Source organism: Lycium barbarum, chromosome 2, assembly GCF_019175385.1.
Source record: "Lycium barbarum isolate Lr01 chromosome 2, ASM1917538v2, whole genome shotgun sequence".
Lineage (NCBI taxonomy): Eukaryota > Viridiplantae > Streptophyta > Magnoliopsida > Solanales > Solanaceae > Lycium > Lycium barbarum.
The window spans coordinates 149903449-149930369 of record NC_083338.1 but is presented as its reverse complement, the minus strand read 5'-3'; the positions used below and the strand labels follow the sequence as shown (position 1 = coordinate 149930369).

The 26921-nt window shown below is 36.5% G+C and overlaps 1 protein-coding gene across 1 annotated transcript; it reads left to right on the top strand.

The window, feature by feature from the left end:
- Window positions 1-81: 81 nt before the first annotated feature.
- On the top strand, window positions 82-5723 carry LOC132628078 (coatomer subunit alpha-1-like). Its single transcript, XM_060343785.1, has 3 exons — window positions 82-561; window positions 1391-1885; window positions 2543-5723. Exons 1-3 carry the CDS (start codon window positions 354-356, stop codon window positions 5494-5496), a joined length of 3657 nt encoding a protein of 1218 aa, XP_060199768.1. The 5' UTR covers window positions 82-353; the 3' UTR covers window positions 5497-5723.
- Window positions 5724-26921: the final 21198 nt, after the last annotated feature.

Genomic DNA, 26921 nt, shown 5'->3' with positions numbered 1-26921 from the left:
TACACTAAGAAGGTTAATAAAAAATGGATGTTACAGGTCGGATCCATCATCCATCCAATAAAAAATCAAGTAGATCCACCAGCAATCGACTTTAATTCTATTTTCACCTTACTACTATATTAGTATTTCTCTGTCTATGAAACTTCCGATCTACGCACCCTTTCTGTTCCCCAATTTCCTTAATGCACACTAAACTCACACAGATTAGACTCTCTCTTCACCGATCTTAATTCCAAATGCACTCTTCCTTTCAGATCTGACTTCAATTTCATCTCACAAAATTCACTTAGGGTTTCATATACATACCAAAACTAGTTTTTTTCTTTTTCTTTTAGCATTTAATTTTGTGAAAGATGTTGACAAAGTTTGAAACGAAGAGTAATAGAGTGAAAGGACTGAGTTTTCATAGCAAAAGACCATGGATCTTAGCTAGTCTTCATAGCGGTGTCATTCAGTTATGGGATTATCGTATGGGAACACTTATTGATCGATTTGATGAGCACGATGGACCCGTTCGTGGTGTTCATTTTCACAAGTCTCAGCCTCTTTTTGTATCTGGAGGTTTGATTTTAAATTAGCTATTGATTTTCATGATAGTGTGGATCTACTGATATGTGTTGATGAATACAGGTGTGATCTATGAAATCAAAATGTTATTTACTAGTTTGGTAGATTTTTCTTTTATAGTTTATTTGATCTATGTGATCAATGGCGTGGCTAGTGTATATCATTCAAATTGTGTTTTCTATGTATCTGAATTATTGTAGCATGATATGTGGTTTTATTACTGTTTCTCTTTTGTATATTCTAGATCAGGTGGAATGCCCCGTGAATCATAGAAAATGTAATATGTTCTCACTTTTAGTTTTGGTTCATCCTTCAACTTCTTTAGAGAAGGCATTAGTAATACTTTTTTGACTGAAGGCTTGAATGGCGTTTTTTGTTTGCACATAAGATATTCCGGATTAGTGTTTAATCAAAAACAAATTATATGGAGTAATTTCATTCATTCATTTTGTTTGCTTTTTTCTGTTTTTAGAAGGATAAAAGAATTCATGATACATTGGACTGTGAGCTCCTCTGTACATTCATAGCACAAATTTTATAATGTCCATATTTATATTGATGATTGGTAAATTTTATGGATGTGATGTATAGTGCTGCAAGTGCTACTGCGTTAACAAATTTATCTATCATCACTAAGGCAAATAAATCTAAGTAAATAAGTAAATAAATGAAGACAAGGCATATATTTTACAGAATGGCAAGTCATTGTTCTCATCTTTGATTTACTTGTAACATCTCTAAGTTAATATGTCTTTGTGCACTTGCATAATTGAAATTTTGTATTCGACTTTTCGTAGTATATTTAAACACTTTTTCGCTGCAGGTGATGACTACAAGATAAAGGTCTGGAATTATAAGCTGCATCGGTGCTTATTTACTCTGCTTGGACATCTTGATTATATTCGCACTGTCCAATTTCATCATGAATATCCCTGGATTGTCAGTGCAAGTGATGATCAGACAATCAGGATATGGAACTGGCAGTCTCGCACTTGTATTTCTGTCTTGACTGGGCACAACCATTATGTGATGTGTGCCTTATTTCATCCCAAAGAGGACTTGGTTGTCTCTGCATCTTTGGATCAGACTGTTCGGGTCTGGGATATTGGTGCCCTAAGGAAGAAAACTGTTTCTCCTGCTGATGACATCTTGCGCTTGAGCCAGATGAATACAGACTTCTTTGGTGGAGTAGATGCTGTTGTGAAGTACGTCTTGGAGGGTCATGATCGAGGTGTTAACTGGGCTTCATTTCATCCTACACTGCCCCTAATTGTGTCTGGTGCGGATGATCGCCAGGTGAAAATCTGGCGGATGAATGGTATGCTCTGAAATCTTGAAGTTTGTTTTTGCGCACCAGCCATCAATGTTTTCTCACATATCTGTTGAACCTTTAGCACTAAATTTACACAATTGATTGTTAACATAATTTTTTAAAAACCATAAATGTTTCAGTTTGCTATTTGACTTATATACTGCTATATATCGTATTAGCTATAATAAGAGCTTTTTGGTTGTCCACTTGGCCAGAGAAATAGGATCTTCGAATTTGTATGACTTCTTGTTAGCTAGCACGAAAATTTTTGTCAACTAGCAACTCCTTCTTCAGCTGAATCCGTCTGTAACCCTGCTACGTCTGAGCTAATGAGTGGTAGCAGCTTGCATTTATCTCTAAAACTAGGTGAAGCTAATTAGTAATTAGGCTCATGCTGAACTGTAGTTTCTTGGTACCCATAAAGAGATGAATGTTTTTTCTTAATTGTTTTATGCTCAGGAGAACCATACGTTTAAACTCAAGCCTTTCTCTACTCTTGGAGAAGAATGTTCACCTTGAATTAAATTGATAGAAAACAGGTGCTGCTTCAGATTGGATTAGACTGTCTGCTGGTAGAACTATGAATATTTTAATGCGTTTGTTGATCTGCTAGGGTCATTATGATGAGCCTATACACTGCTAATGTTGTTTTGATATTTCCAGATACAAAGGCTTGGGAGGTGGACACATTGAGAGGCCATATGAACAATGTATCTTGTGTTTTGTTCCATGCAAGGCAAGATATTATTGTTTCAAATTCAGAGGATAAGAGCATTCGAGTATGGGATGCTACAAAAAGGACTGGTCTTCAGACTTTCCGCAGAGAGCATGACAGATTCTGGATCCTTGCAGCTCATCCTGAGATGAATCTTCTAGCAGCTGGTCATGACAGTGGGATGATAGTGTTCAAGTTGGAGAGAGAACGCCCAGCTTTTTCTGTGAGCGGTGATTCTTTGTTTTATGTGAAGGATCGTTTTCTCCGTGTGTATGAGTATTCAACTCAGAAGGAGAATCAGTTGATACCAATTAGAAGGCCTGGTTCAAACAGTATGAACCAAGGTCCACGAACGCTTTCTTACAGTCCTACCGAGAATGCTATTTTGATCTGTTCGGATGTGGATGGGGGCTCCTATGAACTATACATTATACCTAAAGACAGTTATGGTAGGGGTGATACTGTTCAAGATGCAAAAAGGGGAAGTGGAGGGTCAGCAGTTTTTGTTGCTCGGAACAGGTTTGCAGTGCTTGAGAAGAGCACTAATCAAGTCCTGGTCAAAAATCTGAAAAATGAAATTGTTAAGAAAAGCCCTCTTCCTACTGTTACTGATGCAATATTTTATGCCGGCACAGGAAACTTACTGTGCCGGGCTGAGGACAGAGTTGTTATCTTTGATCTGCAGCAGAGAATTGTTCTAGGAGAGCTGCAGACTCCTTTCATCCGGTACGTCGTGTGGTCATCTGACATGGAAAGTGTCGCTTTGCTTAGCAAGCATTCCATAGTAATAGCTGATAAGAAGCTTGTGCACCGTTGCACTCTTCACGAGACAATTCGTGTCAAGAGTGGTGCCTGGGACGACAATGGGGTCTTCATTTATACAACACTTACCCACATCAAGTACTGCCTTCCCAATGGCGATAGTGGAATCATCAAAACCTTAGATGTCCCAGTCTACATTTCTAAGATATATGGGAACACCATCTTTTGCTTGGATCGAGATGGGAAAAACCGTCCTATTATTATTGATTCAACTGAATATATCTTCAAGCTGGCCCTGCTTAGAAAGAGATATGACCAGGTTATGAGTATGATAAGAAACTCCGAGCTTTGTGGTCAAGCCATGATTGCCTATTTGCAGCAGAAGGGTTTCCCTGAGGTTGCTCTTCATTTTGTCAAGGATGAGCTTACTCGTTTCAACTTAGCACTTGAAAGTGGCAACATTGAGATAGCTCTTGAATCTGCTAAGAAGCTTGATGAGAAAGATCATTGGTATAGGCTTGGGGTGGAGGCCCTTCGGCAGGGTAATGCAGGTATTGTTGAATATGCCTACCAGAAGACGAAGAACTTTGAGAGGCTCTCTTTCCTTTATCTAATAACAGGAAACCTGGATAAGTTATCAAAAATGATGAAAATTGCTGAGGTGAAAAATGAAGTTATGGGTCAATTCCACGACGCCTTGTACCTTGGTGATGTTCGTGAGCGTGTTAAGATTTTGGAGAATGCTGGTCATCTTCCCCTTGCATATGTCACTGCTAATGTCCACGGGCTCAAGGATACTGCTGAGCGTCTTGCAGAAGAACTGGGTGGTAATGTTCCATCACTGCCAAAGGAGAAGAAAGCATCTCTCTTGCAGCCCCCAACTCCCATTTTGGGTGGGGGAGACTGGCCTCTACTGATGGTCACAAAAGGGATATTTGAAGGTGGTTTGGATGCTACAGCCAGGGGTGGACATGAGGAGTATGAAGAGGCTGCAGATGCTGATTGGGGTGAGTCACTAGATATTGGTGAGGTGGAAAATCTGCAGAATGGGGATATCAGTATGGTGCTGGAGGATGAAGAAGGAAAAGAAGAAAATGACGAGGAAGGAGGATGGGATCTTGAGGATTTGGATCTGCCACCTGATACTGACACACCAAAGGCTGCTTCCAATGCTCGCTCTTCTGTTTTTGTTACCCCAACCCCTGGCATGCCTGTCAGCCAGATTTGGGTCCAAAAATCATCTCTTGCTGCGGAACATGCAGCTGCTGGCAATTTCGATACTGCTATGCGGTTGCTGAGCCGGCAATTAGGGATTAAGAACTTCTCTCCTTTAAAGCAATTGTTCGCTGATCTTCATATGGGAAGCCACACACATCTGCGTGCCTTCTCCTCAGCACCAGTTATCTCTTTGGCAATTGAGAGAGGTTGGAGTGAGTCAGCTAGCCCCAATGTGCGGGGTCCACCTGCCCTTATCTTCAATTTTGGTCAGCTGGAAGAAAAAATTAAAGCTGCTTATAGGGCCACAACTGCCGGGAAATTCTCTGATGCCCTTAGATTATTCCTTAGCATTCTTCACACCATTCCCCTGATTGTGGTTGAGTCAAGACGAGATGTGGATGAGATCAAGGAATTGATTATCATAGTGAAGGAGTACGTTTTAGGTTTGCAGATGGAGGTTAAGAGGAAGGAATTGAAAGATGACCCTGTTCGTCAGCAGGAGTTGGCTGCCTACTTCACACACTGTAATCTGCAGCTTCCACACTTGAGACTCGCGTTGCAGAATGCTATGACTATTTGCTTTAAGGCAGGCAATAATAGCTCAGCTGCCAACTTTGCTAGGAGGGTGTTGGAGACAAATCCAACGAATGAAAGCCTAGCCAAAAAAGCTCGCCAGGTTCTTCAAGCAGCTGAGAAAAATATGAAAGATGCTACACAGTTGAATTATGACTTCAGAAATCCTTTTGTGGTCTGTGGAGCAACATATGTCCCGATATACAGAGGCCAGAAGGACGTCACTTGCCCTTATTGTGGTACTCATTTTGTTCCATCCCAGCAAGGACAGCTTTGTACTGTTTGTGATCTTGCAGTTGTAGGAGCAGATGCGTCTGGCTTACTTTGCTCACCTTCACAAGTCAGATAATTTCAGTTTTTTCAAATCAGCTCTTTGGCCATCAGTCAGAAGCTTCCGGTTCTACATTAGAAGTTAGGGATGAGTCTTGACAGACCTGCTTTTCATCGGATTGTACCTCTGGTTTATATTTGTTTTGATTTTTGCAATAGTTTTATGAACTTAATTGCCCTTTATCAGTTTTATGGTTACAATTTTGATTGTAATAAAGCATCATGTAAGATTTTTACTTGGACCAATTCTTGGAAGCGTGTTCACCTAGTCTCTAACAAATCATAAGTGGTAAAACCCTGAGGATTTAGAACTTTTGGATTGCCTTTCGTAGTTTGACCTGAAAGGCTGAAACTGAAGCTCGAGACAAATATGAACTTTGGTGCAGAATTTGAGTATTGCCAAGTCGTAATCACCCATTTCTGTCATTTCATTTTGGTGCATCATTGCTACTTTTGACGTAAATCAGAGCTCACATGAACGCAGTTGTAATTAAATTTTACGTTAAATATTCTTTTTAGATGAGGAAAGGAGTCTAACCTCAGCTGTGTAAGGGATCCGATTTGCTACTATTTGTACACCTAGCTGTTGGCTGTGTTTGTGCATTTCTTTTATGGAAGAATAGTTTTGCACTTTCAGAGAACCATTACAGTGGGTCGTTTATTTGCTACTAGCTTCTGCTTTTTCATATTACTAATCAATTATCAAGGTACTTAAGGACGTCTTCTATTCTATGGAATTGAATTTTGTTAGTGGTAGAAATGGACTAATTGTGATTGTTAGTATTTCATTGGCCTCTCAGTACGGCTAATTTTACCGTCCAATAACCATAGATAGCCCAAAAAAACACAGTTCGATACTTCAATGTATTCATTTGGCGTGGTTAAACTATTAGTTAATTTCCAGGAGCTGACTAGCCAATGAATTTATCAGCACTGTCATGGTCGATTCAGATCAATTATTTAAAACGTTAAGATTCTGATTCAATAAACAAAAATAACTAAAATGAATAATTCACATGTATGCAAATATAAAGACAACGCAAAATAGGCTTCGTTTGGGCCAACAAGTTTAAGCCCATGTTCACCTTGAATGGACTGTGTCCTTATCTGGATCTGGGCTCATCATTCAGCAACTCAGTCTTCTCTTATTTGTTTACATTCAATTTTCGTATTACGAGGGGTTCAATTCTTTTTTTTGGGGTGGGGGGGGGGGGGGGTGGGGGGGTGGGGGTGGGGGTGGTTTACTTTTATATAACAACAGCGCAGAGAGAAAAAAGTAGGTAATATGGAAAAAGGGTAAGTTGTTATAAAATAATAAAATTAAAATGCAAGAGAACATATATATGAAAGTGACTTGAAGATTGATATGATTTCTTTCACTTCTGTGCTGCTTCAATAGGACATGAGTGGTCCTATTTATAGGAAAACTTATTTAGTAATACATTTGGTTTCACCAACTAAAAGATGATTAACATTTGGTGATCACTAACTAAAAGATAACTTACTTTTGTGATCAATAACTAAAAGATAACTTACTTTTGTGATCACCAAAGTACTTGAATGATACATGGACATTCACTATTAAATATTATTTACAACACTCCCCCTTGAATGTCTATTGATAGATAATGTGCCTCGTTAAAACCTTACTAGGAAAAACCCAGTGGGAAAAAGTTCTAGTGAAGGAAAAAGAGTACACATATCTAGTAATACGCTTTGATAGCTGCCTCATCAAAAACCTTACCAGGAAAACTCAATTGGGACAAAAACCTTGGTGAAGGGAAAAAGAGTGCAGCCCGTATTTTACTCCCCCTGATCAAAACTTCACTTGCTGTATCGCAGACGACGCATTCCAATTTTTTTATCTCAGCTTCTCAAATGTTGAGGTTGGAATGTTTCAATGGACAAATTTGTCATATTATCAATCGAGCGAATTTATTGAATATTTATTTCACCTTCTGTTGAAGATTGTGTCTGAAAAAGAAATCTAACAAAATGTTTTATCCTGTCTCCTTTGATATATCCTTCTTTCAAGTGAGCTATGCAAGCTTCGTATAATATTATTGGAATCTTCATCTCCAAATAGATATCGCATGATTACAGAATGTGCCGAGCTATTGATCTCAGCCAGATATATTCCTGACTTGCTTCTAAATACATTCCTGACTTGCTTTTAGATACATTCCTGACTTGCTTTAAAAGTTGTTGATATCCTGGCGGACTTGAATAAGTATAATTGATTGTCATGTAGAACGTCATATTATGGCAACATCCTCACATAATTTGTTTGAGATCTAACTTTATAGAGATCATATGAATGTCCTGCATTTCATAATCAACAAATCTTGATAATATTGGTTAGAATCAATAAATTCATATCATTATTTGATTCATCCTGATGTCTCCACGAATAAAAGTGAGGTTATTTCTTGTCTGCATATCAATAAAAGCATTAGCTCATGGATAGTAATAGCATGATACGTTAGTGCATATATTGCACTAAGACATGGTACTTTCTAACCATTTCCGTGAGATCCAAAAGTGATCTTTCTTTATGTTAAGCGATCTTACAGCCATTGGGGTACTCAGTGGAATCGCTTTAAGGCCTTTTCAATCCTTTAAGAATTTTCTTATAAACTTCACTGTCTAGCTAGACATGAAAATATTTCAGTACACGCATTCAAGTTTTTCCTGTACTGCCAGACTGTATGAAACCTCATTGCATCCACCATAAGAAAACACATCTCCGTACAATAATCTCAGGACTTTTGTGAAAAACCTTTATACCACAAGGCATGAGCCGTAATTTATATCTTCCGGATTAATAATTCATTTCACTTTTCTCTCAAAAGTTTCTTTATACCCCACTGACATTATATCTTCAAATGTTTGGACTATTGATCCAAAATATTTCATATTTACCACGTGAAATCAAATATACTTGAATTGCGTATTTTCATTTGCCCAGTCATCTATCTGTCCATATTTCTTGACAGATTTGAATTCAAGATCCTCGTAACCATTTATAATGTTGAGGGCGACATTATATCAAAGATGTCGTCGACAGTCATTTGATATCGGTTCCCATGCGACATAACTTATTGAGATCTCTTCATTTTTCATCATTTCCAGGTACTTGAACATTTCCCAAGTTTTCATCAAGTGTTATGTCGTGGTGCTCTTTTAAAGCACTTGCCTCATTATTATGGCCATTTTGATCATCTGCTACTCTCCTTCTTCAAGGAGATTCACCTTTGGAACCGATTGATCTATCCTTCAAGGATTGTAATTCTAGTAGGAGCATTTGTAGCTAGAATATGATTTTCACTTTGTTCAGCAAATGCGTCTGGCAGCTAACTTGAATTATATTTTAAACGAGGATAATTCATTATATATAATTTATTTATTTTTCCAGCTGCTTATTATCTCCCCCCCTAATGTTAGGAAATCTAACATTTACCCTCAATCTTACTTGAGGACCCATCTTTGTGCGTTATGGTGGAGCAATTGAATCATATACCGTGCATTCACATTTTAGATGGGAATTATTTGGTTCCTGATCTTGATCCAATTGTGATGGGGGAACATTGTTGGCTTGATGCATATAAGCTGCTACATATTAAATAACACATCTCATACCAAAACTCTATTTGGGAGATTTGTTCTCATAACCAATTGTTTAGCTATAATTAGAGGCATGCAATTTCTGCTAAGCCAACTTGGATATAAACCAGCATTATCAATATAATTTCATAGTTTGGAACCATGCTCTTAATTTAACAATTTGAGCAAACAACCTTGCAAAAAAAAAAAAAAAAAAAACAAACTGCAAGTTGATACCAAATACATATGTGACCATTACATAGATGCATCTATTAAAATCATATAATAGCAAACGGCCCACATGGCAAGTGAACGGGCCCATATTCACCTTTTTGTGTTCCAGAATTATTAAGGGATTCAATCCCATCTTTAGCTGGTATAATTTTCAATTTATCATGAGAACAAGTAGCTAGGGCTGGGCATAAAACACCGAAAACCGAATTACCGAACCGAACCGAGGGTTTCGATTTTCGGTTCAGTTTTCGGTAATAAAATTTAAAAAGTTCGGTATTCGATTTCGGTATTCGGTAATTATAAGTTCGGTAATTCGGTATTTCCCGAATACCGAAATAGTTATTAAATAGAGGGCCATTAAATTAATAGTCCAGCCCATCTGCGATCTGCGATTAGCCCATCAGCCCATGTCCTTAGCTTATACATTTCTTTGATAGTGAAAGTTCTCATGCTCTCCTTATATTATTAACCGTTAGCATAGATCATGTTAATTGCATTTTGAGCACTGATTGTTGAGAAAAATGAAAACCTGTTATTTTGATCTTTTACATCTTATAATTGTTGCAGATGATTTATCAAAAACTGTAGTTCCAACAGGCCAAGGCAACTGAAAGTGAAAAACCATGAGTGAGTTTCGCATTTCAATTTCCTGTTTTTCTTATTTAATGTATAAATATTAAGCTTTAGAGGCACTAAAACATTGAGGAGGCTGCTAATTATGTGTTAGTGATACAACTTTATCATTTAAGGACATGGAGTTTTTACTCATAACAAATCTTGAAAGTTGAATCCCCAAATCAACTGTCACTATTAATCACATATATTCATTCAAAATGCACAAATCTGGGTATCCAAATTTACAGCTAAAAAAATTAAGAAACCCCAAATCTGTGCTTGTTATCTAACTATTAATGTAATACAGTGAACTCGACTTAATATGGTATTATCGAATACCGTACCGAATCGAAGTTTGATTTACTGATTACCGAATTACCGAACCGAAGTTCGAAAGTTCGGTATTTGGTATCTACTTTCAATTACCGATTACCGAATTACCGAACTCGAACTTTAAAAATACCGAACCGAATACCGAACGCCCACCCCTACAAGTAGCACAAGAGAATTCTTGAAGAAACTTTTATTTCTTCAAACATAATAATGTGAATTCTCAATTATTTTTACATCACATTAGAACCAGAATGGCCAACCGATCATGCCAACTGATATTTATTTCAATAAACTTCTAGTTTACCATCGCATGTGATTCCATCATCATGCTCATATTTGTGTAGTACAAACAGGAGGGAAGCAGGGTAACATTTCACATTTGTATTTCTTACCCGCTATATGAGTGTAGTAATATAAAGATATTAAATCCTTCCATCATTTATAGTCTCAATATGAATGGTCACTTTGGCGAATACCTTTGAAACTCAATAAGTTTCTTTGAGACTTACTACAATATAATGTTTTCTTGATAATCAATTTAATTCCTCCAAAGTAGTAATAAATTGGCTCTTCCAGAACTCCCCATTAATTGTGTACTACCACATATTTCATAACACCATCCGTATGGTGAACATATCCTTTAAAGGAGAAATTTATATCATTCCGATCAAATTATTATAGCCAAGACTCATTTCTCTTTAACCTTTTCCTGTCAATAATCATAATCGACAAGATGATCAATGACTACTTATTCCACAATAACGATTTATCTCAAACCTCCCCTAGAGGTGAGTTGTGGTATCAACATATACATACATAAGCACATATTTATCCATGTCTTTTATCATATCTTGCCACATTCACTTTCAAGAATGAGCAGCATCCACGATAAGTGGATGCTTATCACAAGCCGCATTCTCTTCAAGAAATGGACTATAATTATATATGTGTTTCATAAATTTGATATAAACTCATTGTCATGTCTTAATATTTATCATATTTATATGATCCACCTTGACTTCACTTTGAAAGGTCAAGTGTGCCTCCACTTTGTATTCCTTTCTTTTGATGGAGGATTTATATAATTTATCAAATTAGGTCGCAAGGAATCGCGTTCCCAATGACCTTTCGTACCACATTGATGGAAAAAATTACCTTCACCTTTTGAAGGACCATTTTGAGAACCCATAATGTTCTTCCTTTCTATAATTATCATAATGATGACTATTATTATTTTGTCCTTTATCACACCCACGCTTATTCATATAGCCATAACAAATATTTTGTCATCTTTCAGACTTATCATATACTGCTACCACATTCACTTCAGGGAATGGAGCAAAGTCAGTGGGATGGGCTTCACAAGAGCATGTTAATTTGCTCAGTCATAATCATATCATCAACATCGTGCGTTGGGACTTAAACCCAATGTCTTATTCATATAAAGGCGTTTTGAAGCCATAACGCGATGGGACTTGAACCTAACTTTTTATATTATCATCATAGTGCACGGGGACTCAAACTCGAGTCTTTTAAATAAAGTACCACTCTATGATTTTACGCATAAGTAAATTAAGTTTTACCAAGACATGAAATATACCAATTCATGTGGTCGAACATTTCTTGTAACCTGTATTTCAGTTCAAAGTGGACCATAAAATCATGTCATAATATCTCTCAAATTTTTCATATTGCTCTTCGGGAGCAATTTTGTGACATGATATAGATAATATTTCTCATATACCTATCTTCAATTGTAGCTACAACAGACTTATGAAAATATTACTACTTCTGGTGGTTATAGACATAAATAAGTTTTGACACAACGAGGCATAGAAAATATTGTCACTTCTGATGACTATATATATTTCTTGCAACTTATTATTTAACCATTAAGGGATATGAAAATAATATTATAATCCCTCGTAACATTATTATTCTTTAGGAACAAATTTGAGACATAAAAGGTCGAGAACCAATTAGATTCCTTTAGGTTTGATGAATCCAACAAAGTGGATTGATTCATTAGTACAACAAGACTAAAAAAACATAGAATAATAATCTACTCACCTTGGCAAAAGCCTTTTTGTAAATCTCAGTAAAAATACCGTTAACACCTTTGCATTCATGTCAAATTGAGAGAAGCTTGGGTACACGTAACATAGTATAAGTCACCGAAGACACAAGGATAGAGACTTTGGCACTTTGTCCTCATCTGCATCCCTCTCTCGCTTGCACCGTGAAAGAAACTCAAGATAATATATATATTTTGGCTATTTCCATTACAACAAGCCATATAATTAATGTAATCTTTATATATATCAACAAGATAAAAGTAGTCACAAAGACCGAGAGGAATCTCTTAGTAATTGAATGCTAAATAAATATATTACGTGTATGGATAAGAGAAATATATACTTCTTAATATTATTGTTTTTTCAGAAACAACTTTGACGTATAAATTGTCAAGTAAATCATTTTGGTTCATTAAATCAAATGAACATAACGTGATTGTATCATTAGTAGCAAAAACAAAACGAACATCATAAGATATATGAAGGAGCTACTAAACTTTTGTATAAATATGATCTATAGCCAATGGACTTTAATTTCCCGAGTCAGCTTTCAAAGCTAGACATGGTCATCCATAATACTCTTAAGAACCAAGAAATTAATACAACAAATCATACCTTTGGATCTACTAAGTAGTAGCGGGGATATATTCGGCATCCAATTCCTCAATTGGTTAGAGTTTCGTGCTGATAACGTGTTATAAAATAATAAAATTAAAATGCAAGAGAACATATATATGAAAGAGACTTGAAGATTGATATGATTTCTTTCACTTCTGTGTTGCTTCAATAGGACATGAGTGGTCCTATTTATTGGAAAACTTATTTAGTAATACATTTGGTTTCACCAACTAAAAGATAACTAATATTTGGTGATCACTAACTAAAAGATAACTTACTTTGGTGATCACTAACTAAAAGATAATACTTGAATGGTACATGGACATTCACTATTAAATATTATTTACAACATAAGTAACTTAATATTACGGATTAATATAAAGTTTATCTATGTTTTCAGTTTATACAAATTAGATACGTCTTTTGTTTTAACCATTAGGCTATTTAAAAAGCTGATAAGATATAACTACCTACAGGTATACATTGGTATCTTAGAATAAACCTGCTACAACTAGTTAATTACACTTGTTATATTGTCAGTAAACTTAATTTAGTTTTTGGTGTGGTTGGTGACTGCATTTTTAACTCGAAGGAAATTAAGATCCATGTAAGTTACTCCCATTTTGTTTTCTTGCTTTGGTTAATCATATAATTCTCATTATATAGTTATATTTCTACTTACCTAATTGCCCAAGCCCTATACTATATGCTGATAAAGAGCGCTACTGAGTACTTACCATTAAAGTTAGTCTTAGGAAATCAAATACATCCCTATTACCTGTAACTCGTAAGTTTTTCCATTACCAATTTCGTTTTATTATTGCTGTTGATCAAATAATTATTCATACTACAGTTGTTAATCCTTCTGACCTACGATTTGACGAGCACTAGGAAATATGTTGATGAAGTACTTAGAACTTACTATTAATATAAAGTAGGTCATACAATTGAACCGTCGCTGTTGTTGGTTTCTTCACTTTTCAATTTTGATTTGATAGTATGAATAAGTTTATTTCACTTTTATAGGTCTAATGTTTGTTAGGAGTCGATTAGGCTTCTTTGAAATTTATATGCCAAGTACTAGAAAAAGTAGAGACTTCTCGTGGTCGATTTGTTTTATTTTATAATATTGGACTAAATCGGATTAAATGAATCGACATGTACTGTGAGGATTCTAATAGCTAGCACGATTTGCTTGACATTGTTGACACTCAATTTTGTCCCGTCTTCCCCCAAAATATTTATTTACGCTTCTGATATTTTGGCAACTTTAAAATAATTATTTATATTTTACTATAATTATCAGCCTCTTACTAATACCGGCGTTTTCGTTCGCTAGCTGTTATTGTTTTTGTTACTGCTACCATTATTGTTATTAATATTATTATCATTGTTATTTTATTATTACCGGTATTATGATAATCCGCATTTTTATCATTTCAGCATTTTTACCATCTTATGCACACGCATCGCATTTATTTTCGCATAATTAAATAATAGCATTTATTTACTGTGGATTTTCAAAATATTATTGCACGGCTATTACGACGTCATATAATTTTATTATCTGAGCACTAATAATTACATATTTTCTATTAGGTAATATTTTAGCACACGTTAGTATAGAGTTATTAAAATGGGTGTTTATTTAAATCTAGAGGCCCAAATTGTTTCTTTCATCAGCCGAATTATTAGTCCAAGTCCGAGCCCAAACAATTGTTTTCAAGCCAGCCCATATTAATTCAGTCCATTTACAATCAACAGCTTAATATTTTTCAGATTAGCCCATCATTTATTTAAATGTCCCAGTCCATTAAGCCTAAACACTACCCGACCCGGCCCATTTTCACATTTTTATTCATCTTTTACCATATACAACCATGGCCGATTTGGGAAAAGGATTCAATGCTCGATCAGTTTTCAACGTTGGAAGTTTGTCTCTTTTCTCCCTCTGTCCTTTCGATCTGAAAGGTTTTAATGGACTTCGTCCATTTGTGAATCGAAATCACTTTCTTCATCAGCTTTTTCTCATTTTTCAAGTACCGATTTTAATTATTTTTGTCCCTTTATCTGGGTATTCTGTTCAAGATAGTCAAAATGCCTACAAAATCCTAACGTTGAATCGAAAAGAACCCGCCCAATTTTTCAAACCCTAGAGAACCCTAGATGTTTTTTTTTCCTATAAGTAATCGCTTTTTCAGTTAGTGAAAGAGGTTCTTCAGCCGCACAAAATTCCTAAAAAAAAAAAAGAAGTTTTCAGCCGCCCAAATTTCTTTAAGAAAATATCGATCTTTAGCATTTGCAATTTTTCGGGATATAAAAAATATACTGAATCATTTCTATTTGCTTTTACCCCTTGGGTATTGATTCGAATCCATACAAACTTAGAGTCTGTCGTGTTCGAGGGGATATCGAGACCTTCGCACCCTGTTCGCTGCACCCGAAGAAGGTAATCGTTCTTCCTTTAAGTTATTTCGTGTCGTCTATTTCATCATTTGTTGTCTCTGTTTGGGCTTAGCTTAAATTTTGTGCCATTAGCTTGTTTCTGTTATCAGTAGTATCAGTTTAGTATACCTATTCAGATTTGTATTTGTTAGTTAATATAGTAGGTGCTAATATGGTGGTTTGTATGCCCTGTCGGTTGAATGTTCAGTTACGATTAAGTGTTATTTTTAGTCAAGCATGACTGATAGTAACCTGTATTCAAACTTTACCTGTCCATGAGCAGATTAGCCTATAATACCTCCCATAATGTTATTCATGCCTGATATGATATCAATAATGACATAGTAACATGGACTGCTTAGATTCAGACCTGTCGAAAGAACATTTAATTTGTTATTGTGATAAACATGACTACTTATGTTTAAGATATATGGTTTTGGTTTATTTCTACCTTGAGAAAGGCCAAACTGTATTTGTTGGAGTTATGAATGTTTGTTCTGGTTGAAGGATTGGAATGATGTTGCCCTTTAGGATAACTTAGGCTATGACATATTTAATATGGAGTTTTACCATTTGAGACAACTACAACAACTTAAAATTATTGGCTGTTTCCCTAACTAAAAAGAAAGAAATGATAGTTTGCTTCTTTGGTGATTTAGAAACTAGTAAGGTGGAACCCTCGTACTTAACTACGTTAATTCAAAGTTATAGACAGTAATTAGCCTGTCCCGTTGAGAAAATAACCATCATGTGTGGATTAGTGTATATTACCGTGACTTAATAAGTTTTTTTTAAAAAAACTTTATTGATGCAAGTAAGACCCTAGTAGAGTTCATAAATCTCTTGCTAAAGTGTAGCTAGCGTAAGTTAAATTCAACAGATCTGGACAGACTCAGGTTAATGGTTATTTGTGATAAGTTTTCTTTTGTGATGCCTCGTTAACTAAATGATAATTGAAATCTTATTTATGTTTGGCATCTGCTTGTTCCTTGAGATGTCAACATGTTTACAGTCTAATATCGATTGCTGCTTGAATCAAATGATGCCTAACTAGCTTATTTATGTAATGAGTATGCCTACAAATCTGTCTAAAGTTTAAAATATGACTGAACCTCCGAATATTGATTTCTTATTGGACTACTTAGCATATTTTATAGTTAATTTCGCAAAGTTCACTGCCACTGATATGCAGATTTTTATGCCTTAGCATATATTGCAGTTAGTTAGTTTTTGTGAAGTTCACTGCCACTACTACGCAGATGCTATTGCTTTAGCGTATTTTGTAGTTTTTTTGATGTTCACTGCCACTGCTATGCAGATTGTGTGCCTTAGTATGTTATAAATATTTTAATTTTGGTAAGGCAGTGAGGATTGTATGGCTATGTATCCTTGAAGTATGTTTCATTGAAATCACGTTAATGGGGAGGTTAAATTGGTCATTATGGATCAAGCTTGAACCCTCCCCGGTGTTAGCCATGCCTGGGATTCACGAAATCCCTTGGAACTTGTGCAACATCGGGAAGACGGGGGCGAAAGCTTTCCAATATTAACCTTCTATACATCCCTATGAATGTGTATACATGAGATATACTTAAATATATACAGTATATAGACTGATCTGTTTTGAATTTATATTTTACATGTTTAATCTTATTCATTATTTAGATACTAATTCCTTTTCCTTTCATATTTAGGCATGACCATCATATACGATTCCGAGGGACTCGTTCTTCTTCCACATTCAGTGTTGGGCTAAAAGCCCAACGAAATCTTTTCCGTGTCCAGCCCATCCGCAGCAGTGTATAAAATCTCTGCTGGGCCGAGGCCCAACAGCAGCAAACAAATCGTAGCAGCTTTAAAAAATGGGCTGAGCCCATGCCCGATTGCAGCAGCTCTTTAAAAAAAATGGGTTGAGCCCATTTAAATTATCTACTCCTCTATTTATTTTGTGCATTTAATTTGTATTATGCAACTAACTCTTTGTTTGTTTTGTTTTCTTAGTTTAGATAAATCCTAATGAATTAGTAGGTTTAGTTTTAGTAATGGGCAGTTAGTTTAAGGAAGATTAACAATTAATTCCATAAGTTTTATTCTCTTCTTTTCATGTTAAAACTATTTATAACGTCTAATATTTATTTGATTTGGAATAATTGATTTGCAAAATGGCATGACTATATATTTTAAGTAAAGGGAATCATATTTTTATCATAAACATTTCAAAACGTCACTAATACGCAAGTATAAACTCAAGTATATTTTGTAAATAACTCTTCAAGTTTGAATCAATCACACATATTTTTAGCTAAGTATGATTAGTGAGAAATAATGAAAGGATAAAGAAAACTCATTTGCTATTTTTTTTTGTATTTTGTTTATACTCCTAAATCGCAAAATCAATTAATACCTCATCATTCGGGTTGTTTCAAATATTTATTAAAACACTGCACAAACTCACATTTTCTCCTAGTTATATGCAAATTATCATATTTTGCAAAATCTTATTTTTAGATAGCATTTTATTTAAAGCCTTAGTAATATTTATAAATTTTATTTTAAATAGCATTATTATATTTTCTTTTAAAACCTTAGCAATATTTACAAACCCTTTTCTTAAAAGTAAATGCTATATTTGCATCTTTAGCTTTAAATTAATTAACCTAAGTTTGGACGGTAAACCATAATTAATGGATTCTAAAGGATGCCTAACTCCTTCCCTTTAGGATAATTAGAACCCTTACCTAGAATCACGCTGATTAAGCAGACCATTAATAGAGGTTTATTTTGACTTTGTCTTAGTTAATGTTTAGGTGTCCTAATTCACCAATAAATTAATTTGGTGGCGACTCCTAAAATAAAACAAATAGGGATCACCAATATGTTGTATTCCTAATTTAACCCAGTTAAACTGGGGTATAACAGCTTGGCGACTCCGCTGGGAAATTTAGGTTTTTAACCATAACAACTTAGGTTAATTAATATTTGTTGGATGTTTTGTTTGTTTTCTTTATTTTGCCTTATATGCTTTTAAATGTTTTATTGTTTTATTCCTTATTTGCATTTGCTATGTAATATGTATTTGCTTTAAATTGACATTCCGCTCATACTTCCTCCACTCCTGGAAAATTCACACAAATTCACACTTAAAGCGGTTTCGCGGTTCGTGGCAGTGCACTACTAAATTACCCCTTTAGTTGGATTGATCTTGTGGATTTAGTTGATCGGCGGTGCAGTCGACAACCACAGACTTTCCACTCCCAAGTTGTCCACTTGGGGGAGCCTCGTGTCGTAGGAAACCAACTCTTAGTCTACCTAGGGTAGAGCGAAAACCAAAATCTTATAAGGACATGCATCATTTAAACCTAGGAGGCTTAATACCCTTGGTGTATTGAGTTCATTAGTCAACCTTACCAAATGTCCAAATGAGTCTATGACTCTAAGTGACACTATTCACTATTTATGTGCAGTATTTGAAGGACAAATGTGAGGAATATGTGGACCTAGTACTCTATAGATATATATTTCAGGAAAACTGACATTTTGTTGTAGGATTGTCGTGAAGCATCCAATTAATGTCGGAGGTTTGAAGACAACCAAAGGAAATTAGTAGAGATGAAGTATTAGATATCTTAAATTATTTTTGAATTGTATTATTAGCTGGCATGTAATAAATTTTTTATTGTTCTTGTAAATTAGTTTTAGGAAGAGTTATGGAATGATACATAAAAGACATGTTTGTCCTTCAAATGTTCGTTAGGCCTACCTCTGGCATAAATAGGTAGCTTGCATTATAGAACGCGATGTATTATGTGCAATAATGTGTTTATGTGCAATAATATGTCCTTACCGTATACTGACTCGTTTTCTTTTTCTTTTCTTATTTTATCTTTTTTCTTTTAAACTTATTTTCAAAACAAAAGGTTGACTTGTGCTAAAGGGGAACTGGTGGAGCATCCATATTTCACACGGTCTAAAGCTAAGAAATCAGACTCTGACTCATCACTAATCACCTAGTTAACTAAAAAGACTCGTTCTAAAATGGAGCAAAGTTTGATCAATGCAACCACTTCATCTGAGCCATCTCTTAGTTTACAAACCACGAGTGATCCCACATCCTCTAATGAACCAGAAATACATTTGGAGATCATTGCTCGTCTGGAGTGACGAGTTGCTGAACTAAGTCATATGGTACTTCAAAATCGATCATTTTCTCAAACTCCGCCACATATGACTCCATCTCATGGGGTTCGTCAGACTTTTCCTATGCTACCTCCATTCCCAAATTTGGATGAACTTAACCAAGCAAGCTATTTTACCACTTCTCATCCAACTCATTCCGAACCCCTCGCCCACCTAGTTACTCAAAATGCTCCTTTTTTGTCTACAACCGCTTCTTCAAAAGCTCAGTACATACCGCCGGCACATGATGTTACCAATGCGCATCAAGTTCCGCCGGTATATACTTATGCCACAGCTCTACCCATGACACAAACCCAAGGACTATGTCACACAGATGTTGATCATTATGTCGAAGTCGAAAAGGAGGCAAGGGAAGTTAATGATGAAATGATAAATAGAAAGCTCAAAAGTTTGGAAGATGCTATGAGAAGTTTACGTGGACTCGGTAGTAACCAAAGCGTGAGATATGAAGAATTATGTGCATTTCCTGAGGTAGAATTGCCACCAGGTTACAAGATTCCAAAATTTGAGAAGTTTGATGGGTCGGGAAATCCTTTCTTCCATTTGAAGGTCTATTGTGAAAAGTTGATTGGTGTGGGGAAGAACGAAGGGATAAGAATCAAACTATTTAATCAGAGTTTGAGCGGAAAAGCTTTGAAATGGTATTCCAAGCAAGATACAACCAAATGGCGTACTTGGGATGACTTGGCAGATGCTTTTGTGGATCATTACAAGTTTCATGTTGAGATCGCTCCTGAGAGAATCTCAATTACAAAATTAAAGAAGAAGTCAACCGAATCATTCCGAGAATATGCTATACGGTGGAGAGAAGAAGCATCTAGGGTACACCCACCCATGGAGGAAACAGAAATGGTTACTTTCTTCATTCAGGCACTAGAACCGGAGTACTATGAATGTTTGGTGACAATGGGCGGAAAGACTTTTGCAGAAGTGATCAAAGCTGGGGACATGATCGAAGATGGCATTAAGACAGGGAGAATAACAAGTCTAGCGGCATTGCAGTCTACTAGTAAGGCTATACAAACCGGTGCTCTCGGAAATGGAAAGAAAAAGGAAAAGGCAACGGCAACGGTAATGGCTCTGGGAAGCACCTCATACCACTATCAACAACCTCCGCGGTACCAGTCTAACGCTCTCCATTCACAATATTTTCATTTTCGTCACATCCATACAACTAAGCTTTGTCATCTTACCAGCCTCAATCACCACAAATTTCCTACCCCGTCTACAACACACAACCAACATACCGAGCTCCACGACCACCAACATACCCAGTGATACGCTCAAATTACACCTATTAATGGCGTAAAGCGGACGTTGTCAAATATAGTAACCCAACAAGGTTGGGGTCGAATCCCACAGGGAATATGGAGAGAAAAGATTACTAATCGTATGCGATACCGGTCTTTAGATGCTTTAATCCTATTCCGGATAGTTTGAATTGATTGTTGAATAATGTAATTTAATACTTTGACTTAAAATGTAATTAATGTGAGAGAGAGAGACTAAGGTTGTGTTCCCCAATTTGATTAGATATTATGCTTCAGGTTTCAATGTGATATACTACTAATGGTTGTTCTATGAATATGCACTTGGTCTCTTAAAGACTTCTTAATGTTTCCCAACAGTTAAGCAGTATTTCCTCTTTATGATTCTTCCGAATATAAAAGAGTTACAATCGAAGAGCGACCAATGATGCCAATTTAGACTTATTCTTATTCCTAAGTTAGTCTATTAAACGAGGGTTAACGCCTCGAGTCATTGTTATTCAATCTTACCAATATTGACTCTCTTTCCCAAGAAAAGTCAATATAATGGCTTCGGCTAATGCTTGCAATCATTACCCAACGTTACAACTCAAAGATAGAATAGATAACAACAACCATTATGCATATATCAATAATAGAAACCCATTCACATAATACCCATCATGGGATTCACAACCTTAGAATTGAAATTAGCTACTCATAATGTTTCTTGATAGAAAAAGCTTAAAGATTAACATAATACACTTACAATACTAATACAAGATGGAATGAGAGTGAAGTTGTTGCCTTAAATGCTCCAACCACTTCAAGATTAAAAACCTAGGGTTTATGCCTCTAAAATAAAATCTGAATAATTGAATTAAAACCCTACATTATGTATTTATAGAGCCAAAAATCGCGCCAAGTTTCTGAACAAAAATGCCCTTACGCCGCATTGTTACGGACCGTAACTCAGGTTACGGTCCGTCCTTCATTTCGTCATTTGACCACTTTGACGTTACGACCACCATGCGACGGACCGTACCCTGTGTTACGGTCCGTCCTTCTGAAGCGTAAGTGGTGACAATTACTTGGCAACTCTCTGGAATTTTGGATGATGTTACGGTGAAGGGTTACGGACCGTAACATGAGTTACGGACCGTAACACTAAACCGTAACACTGAAGGTTTTTATTGAAACTCTCTGGAAATTTAGCTCATGTTACGGTGACATGTTACGGACCGTAACATGAGTTACGGACCGTAACACTCCACCGTAACACTGATGGTTTCAATGAAAACTTTCTGGAAATTCAGGCCCTGTTACGGTTCAAAGGTACGGACCGTAACATGAGTTACGGACCCTGTTACGGTCCGTAACATGAGTTACGGTCCGTAACATGAGTTACGGAGCGTCGCTTAGCTCCAATTTGTCCGTTTTTTCAGCATTACTTCTCATTTCCAATCCTTAGTTAATCAACCCTATAAAACACAAAAATAACATAAGAAACAATGTAAAAACACTTAAAATCAAGCAACATGTCTAGTTACAAAGGCATAAAATGTGCTAAAATTCACGGCACATCACCCAGCTCCACCATCACAATCTCATCATCCAAACAATGCATCCGCACCTCGCCCAAATAGACCTTTCCTCAATTTTACACCGTTGGAGAGCCATTGAACGTTGTTTTTGAAAGACTTCAAGCTTCAGGCTTATTATATCCTGTGTAAGGTAGAATTCCAGATCCACTACCTAGAAGTTTTGATCCCACTAAAACGTGAGCATATCATTCGGGGGTAAAAGGCCATTCCACTGATCGTTGTTACGCATTGAAACATAAGGTTGAAGATCTTATTGAAGCAAAACAGATCATGGTCAAACAACCGGCACCAAACGTGGATAACAATCCACTCCCGACCCATGATGGGGCCTCGATAAATATGATTGGAATAGATGAAAAGGATGACAATCCGGCCAAATTTATAGTGCCTGTGAATAGCTTGAAAGATCATGGTCTTATAGCCGTTGCTTCTCCGGCTATAGTGGTGAGAGGTTTTGTGCCTGTCAAGATATTAGGAGCTTCATCAACACCTGTGGAGGTAGTTCAAGCGCCAAATCAGTTGCCAGTACTCGATACCAAAGCCGTACCATGGAATTATCAACAAGCTGTGATGGAATGTCGAGGAAAGGAAATGATCACTGACAAGACTAAGACGTCAGGAATGACAAGGTCCGGAAGGTGCTATACCCCAGAAGAGCTAGCTAGATTGAGGCAAACTAAAGAAAGCAATATGCCTCCCAAAAGGGATGTGACAGAAGCCGAAGCAGAAGAATGTTTGAGAAAAATTAAGCCCAGCGAATACTCAGTTGTAGAGCAGTTGAAAAAGACCAATGCCCAGATTCCTATCCACTCTTCGCTTTTGAGTTCGGATGTACACAGAAATGCACTCTTGAAGATTTTGAGTGAAGCATATGTTCCAATCGAAACAACTAGTGAGACGTTAGCTGGAATAGTTGGTCGCGTGCTTGACAGTCATCGAATCAGCTTCGATAATGAAGAACTGCCACCAGAGGGATGTAGTCACAACAAAGCACTCCATATAACTGTCAAGTGTCGTAACATGTTTGTGTCTAAAGTGTTGATTGATGGGGGCTCTGGACTTAACATTTGTCCACTAACAAGTCTGAGGAAGATCGGATATAATATTAGCGAGCTTAAGACAAGTGATATGAATATTCGAGCATTTGATGGGGGTCAAAGGCGTCCTATTGGAGAAATAGAGTAAAACGTGCTGATTGGACCTGTTGACTTCATTATGGATTTTCAAGTACTTGATATCTCCACGACATACAACATGTTGTTAGGAAGACCGTGGATCCATCTGGCTGGAGCTGTGCCATCTACTTTACATCAGACTGTCAAATTTGAGTGGGATCAACAACAAATATGCATACAAGGAGAATATGACGTGTCCATCTATCGAGAGCAATCTATCCCGTTCATTGAGGCAACATGAGGGTTTGATGAAATAACTTACCATGCTTGGGAGGTTGAGAATATTACTAGAGTGGATGAAGGGAGTCAAACTTAAGAATCAAAAATGTCATGCGCCGCAATCATGGTTGCAAAGGAAATGCTGAAAAATGGGTACCAACCTGGATTTGGGTTAGAGAAGACATTAAATGGGCGGGTTGAGCCTGTAGTCCTCCCTGCACAACAGTTTACATTTGGTTTGGGATATGAACCAACTGAGGAAGAAATGAAGGAAGCACGAAAGAATAAAGGAAAGGAGATGTTCTTGCCAAAACCCATTTCTACCATTGATCAAACTTTCTCAAAACCTGCCATCTCCAAAACTTCAGATTTGACTGTCGAAGTTGCCTATGATGATATTGTGGAAGGGATCAAGAACTTGTTCGTAGAAGACGAAGATGATCATGCTGTGGTAATTGAAGACATTGCTGAAACACCGACCTTATGGGCTGCCAAACCAGGACCTGAGTTGAAGAATTGGATTTGCATCTCAGCCCCGGTTCGCCGGAAGTTTCAGTAGTTTAAGTTTATATTCCTTTTGTAATAGGCCGGAGGCATAAGCTAGAATCTTTTGTTTTTGTCATGTCGCCTCTATGTTTTGTTATGGCCTTTTTGATTTAGTATTTTTCATCTTTTGTAATGAACTACGTTCGGCCTGACTTCCTTTTGGATACGTAGGCAGCCCATATCGGGTTCGGCCACTCTTTTCAAAATATTTCAGTGTCTTTGTTTTGTAGGTTTGAACTACGTGTGGCCTGATTTCCTTTTAGATACGTAGGCAACCCACATCGGGTTCGGCCCTCCCCCTTTTATTAAAAAAAAAACCTCAAACGTTCTTATTTTTATTCATATACTACGTCTGACCTGATTCCTTTGGGATACGTCGGCAACCCAAGGCGGGTTCGACCCTTCTATTTTAAAATTTCAAAGTCTTTGGTTTGTCCAACCGTTTTAGTCCCTATAAGATACATAAGGATTTTGTATAAAGTTTTGGTCTTCCCATTGTTTAAATTCATGTGTCCTAGTATATTGAAACTGGGACAAATTTTTGAAATGGGTCAAATCGCTTCCAAAAACTTTCATTATAACTTCTCACTTTTCAATTGTTTAGAACCAAGCGCCTCCAGGACTGGAAACTGGGGCAATTTTTTAGAAGTAGCACAAAAGTGGTCCTAAATGTTTAACAACTTTAAATAAAGTTCGTCCATGTCTTTCTAAAATGTTGATAAGTTTGAATTCGAGTCTTCATAATCACTTTATCTATTAGAGCCACTAAGTATCCCCTTTCGAAGTCATCCAAATCTCATTACTCTTAATTTCAGAAGACGTTATTTATTACTTGTTACTGAAACTCCTTGGCAAAGCAAAATATGTGGTGGGGCATCGAAGAACGGGGACGCGACTGAGACAAGAATCAATTCAAGGACCAAGTTCCCCGATATGCACAAGTCAACAAATTTTCTTATAAAACTCACAATTTTTCTTTGATGAGACAGGTTCAATTAACATGAATGTGGCGCATAATTGACTCTTCTTCAAATTTTAATTATGGACGTGATCAAAGAGTTAGCTTTCTTCAAAAGGAAAATATTCTTCAATGTGGATGTAAACTTAGCTTGCGCTAAACGGTGGACGTTTTTCCACTTTTCATGAAATTTTGATCACAACAGTGGACATGAATTTATCTTCTCAACCAAGGGCTGTAAGCGTAAATTCTTTCAAACCCAGCTATTTACATATTCTTACCACTAACAGTTGTTTTAGCTCGTGGCATTTCTCGATGGATCAAGGGCACATGATCGTGGAGTTAACCTTCTTCAAAGTGGATATGGACATGGTCACCTGTTATTGGTTTAAATTCCTCAATTTTGTCATCACTTTGTACATATTTATTTATTTCAAGTCGTTAACAAGTTCTTTTTAGAATGTGGTATTTAACGAGATGACAGGATCGAAATCTTGCATCATATGTCAAATCGTGGGGACAATTGTAGATTTAATTTCCGTCACAACGGGACATGGATTAGGATGTGGGATTATATCTCTTCAACGAATGGTTTTGTGGATGTGGACATAAACGTGGATATACATTTCTACATTACAAATTGTGAGAGCGGACATGGATTTATATTTCAATATCGTGGATTGTGTGGACGTGGATTTATTTCCTGCATTGTGGATATTGTGGGCGTGGTCGTAGATATATCTTTTTGCATTATGATCATTGTGGACGTGGACGTGTATTTATCTTTCTTGCATTATAAATTTTGTGAAAATAGACGTGGATTTACATTTTCGCTCTAATGACTTCGTGGATGTGGATGTGGATGTGGACGTGGATTTATTTTCTACATTGTGGATATTGTGGACGTGGTCGTAGATATATCTTTTGCATTATGAGCATTGTTGACGTGGACGTGTATTTATCTTTCTTGCATTATAAATTTTGTGAAAGTAGACGTGGATTTACATTTTCGCTCTAATGACTTCGTAGATGTGGACGTGGATTTATATTTCTACATTATAAAGTTCGTGGAAGTGGATGTGGATTTATGTTTTGCATTGTGGATTTTGGGGCATAGACGTGGATTTAAATTTCAGCACAGTGAATTTCGTGGACGTGGATTTATTTTTTACTTAGAGATCTTGTGGATGTGGAAGTAGATTTATCTATTTGCACTTAAAGTTTGTGGAAGTGGATGTGGATTTATATTTTTGTATCGTGGAATGTGGATGTGGACGTGGATTTATATTTCTACATTATAAAGTTCGTGGAAGTGGACGTGGATTTGTGTTTTGCATTGTGGATTTTGGGGCATAGACGTGGATTTAAGTTTCAGCACAGAGAATTTCGTGGACGTGGATTTATTTTTTACATTATAGATCTTGTGGATGTGGAAATAGATTTACCTCTTTGCACTTAAAGCTTGTGGAAGTGGATGTGGATTTATATTTTTGTACCGTGGAATGTGGACATGGACGTGGATTTATATTTGTGCATAGTGGATTTTTGTGTATGAGGACATGAATTCATTTTTCT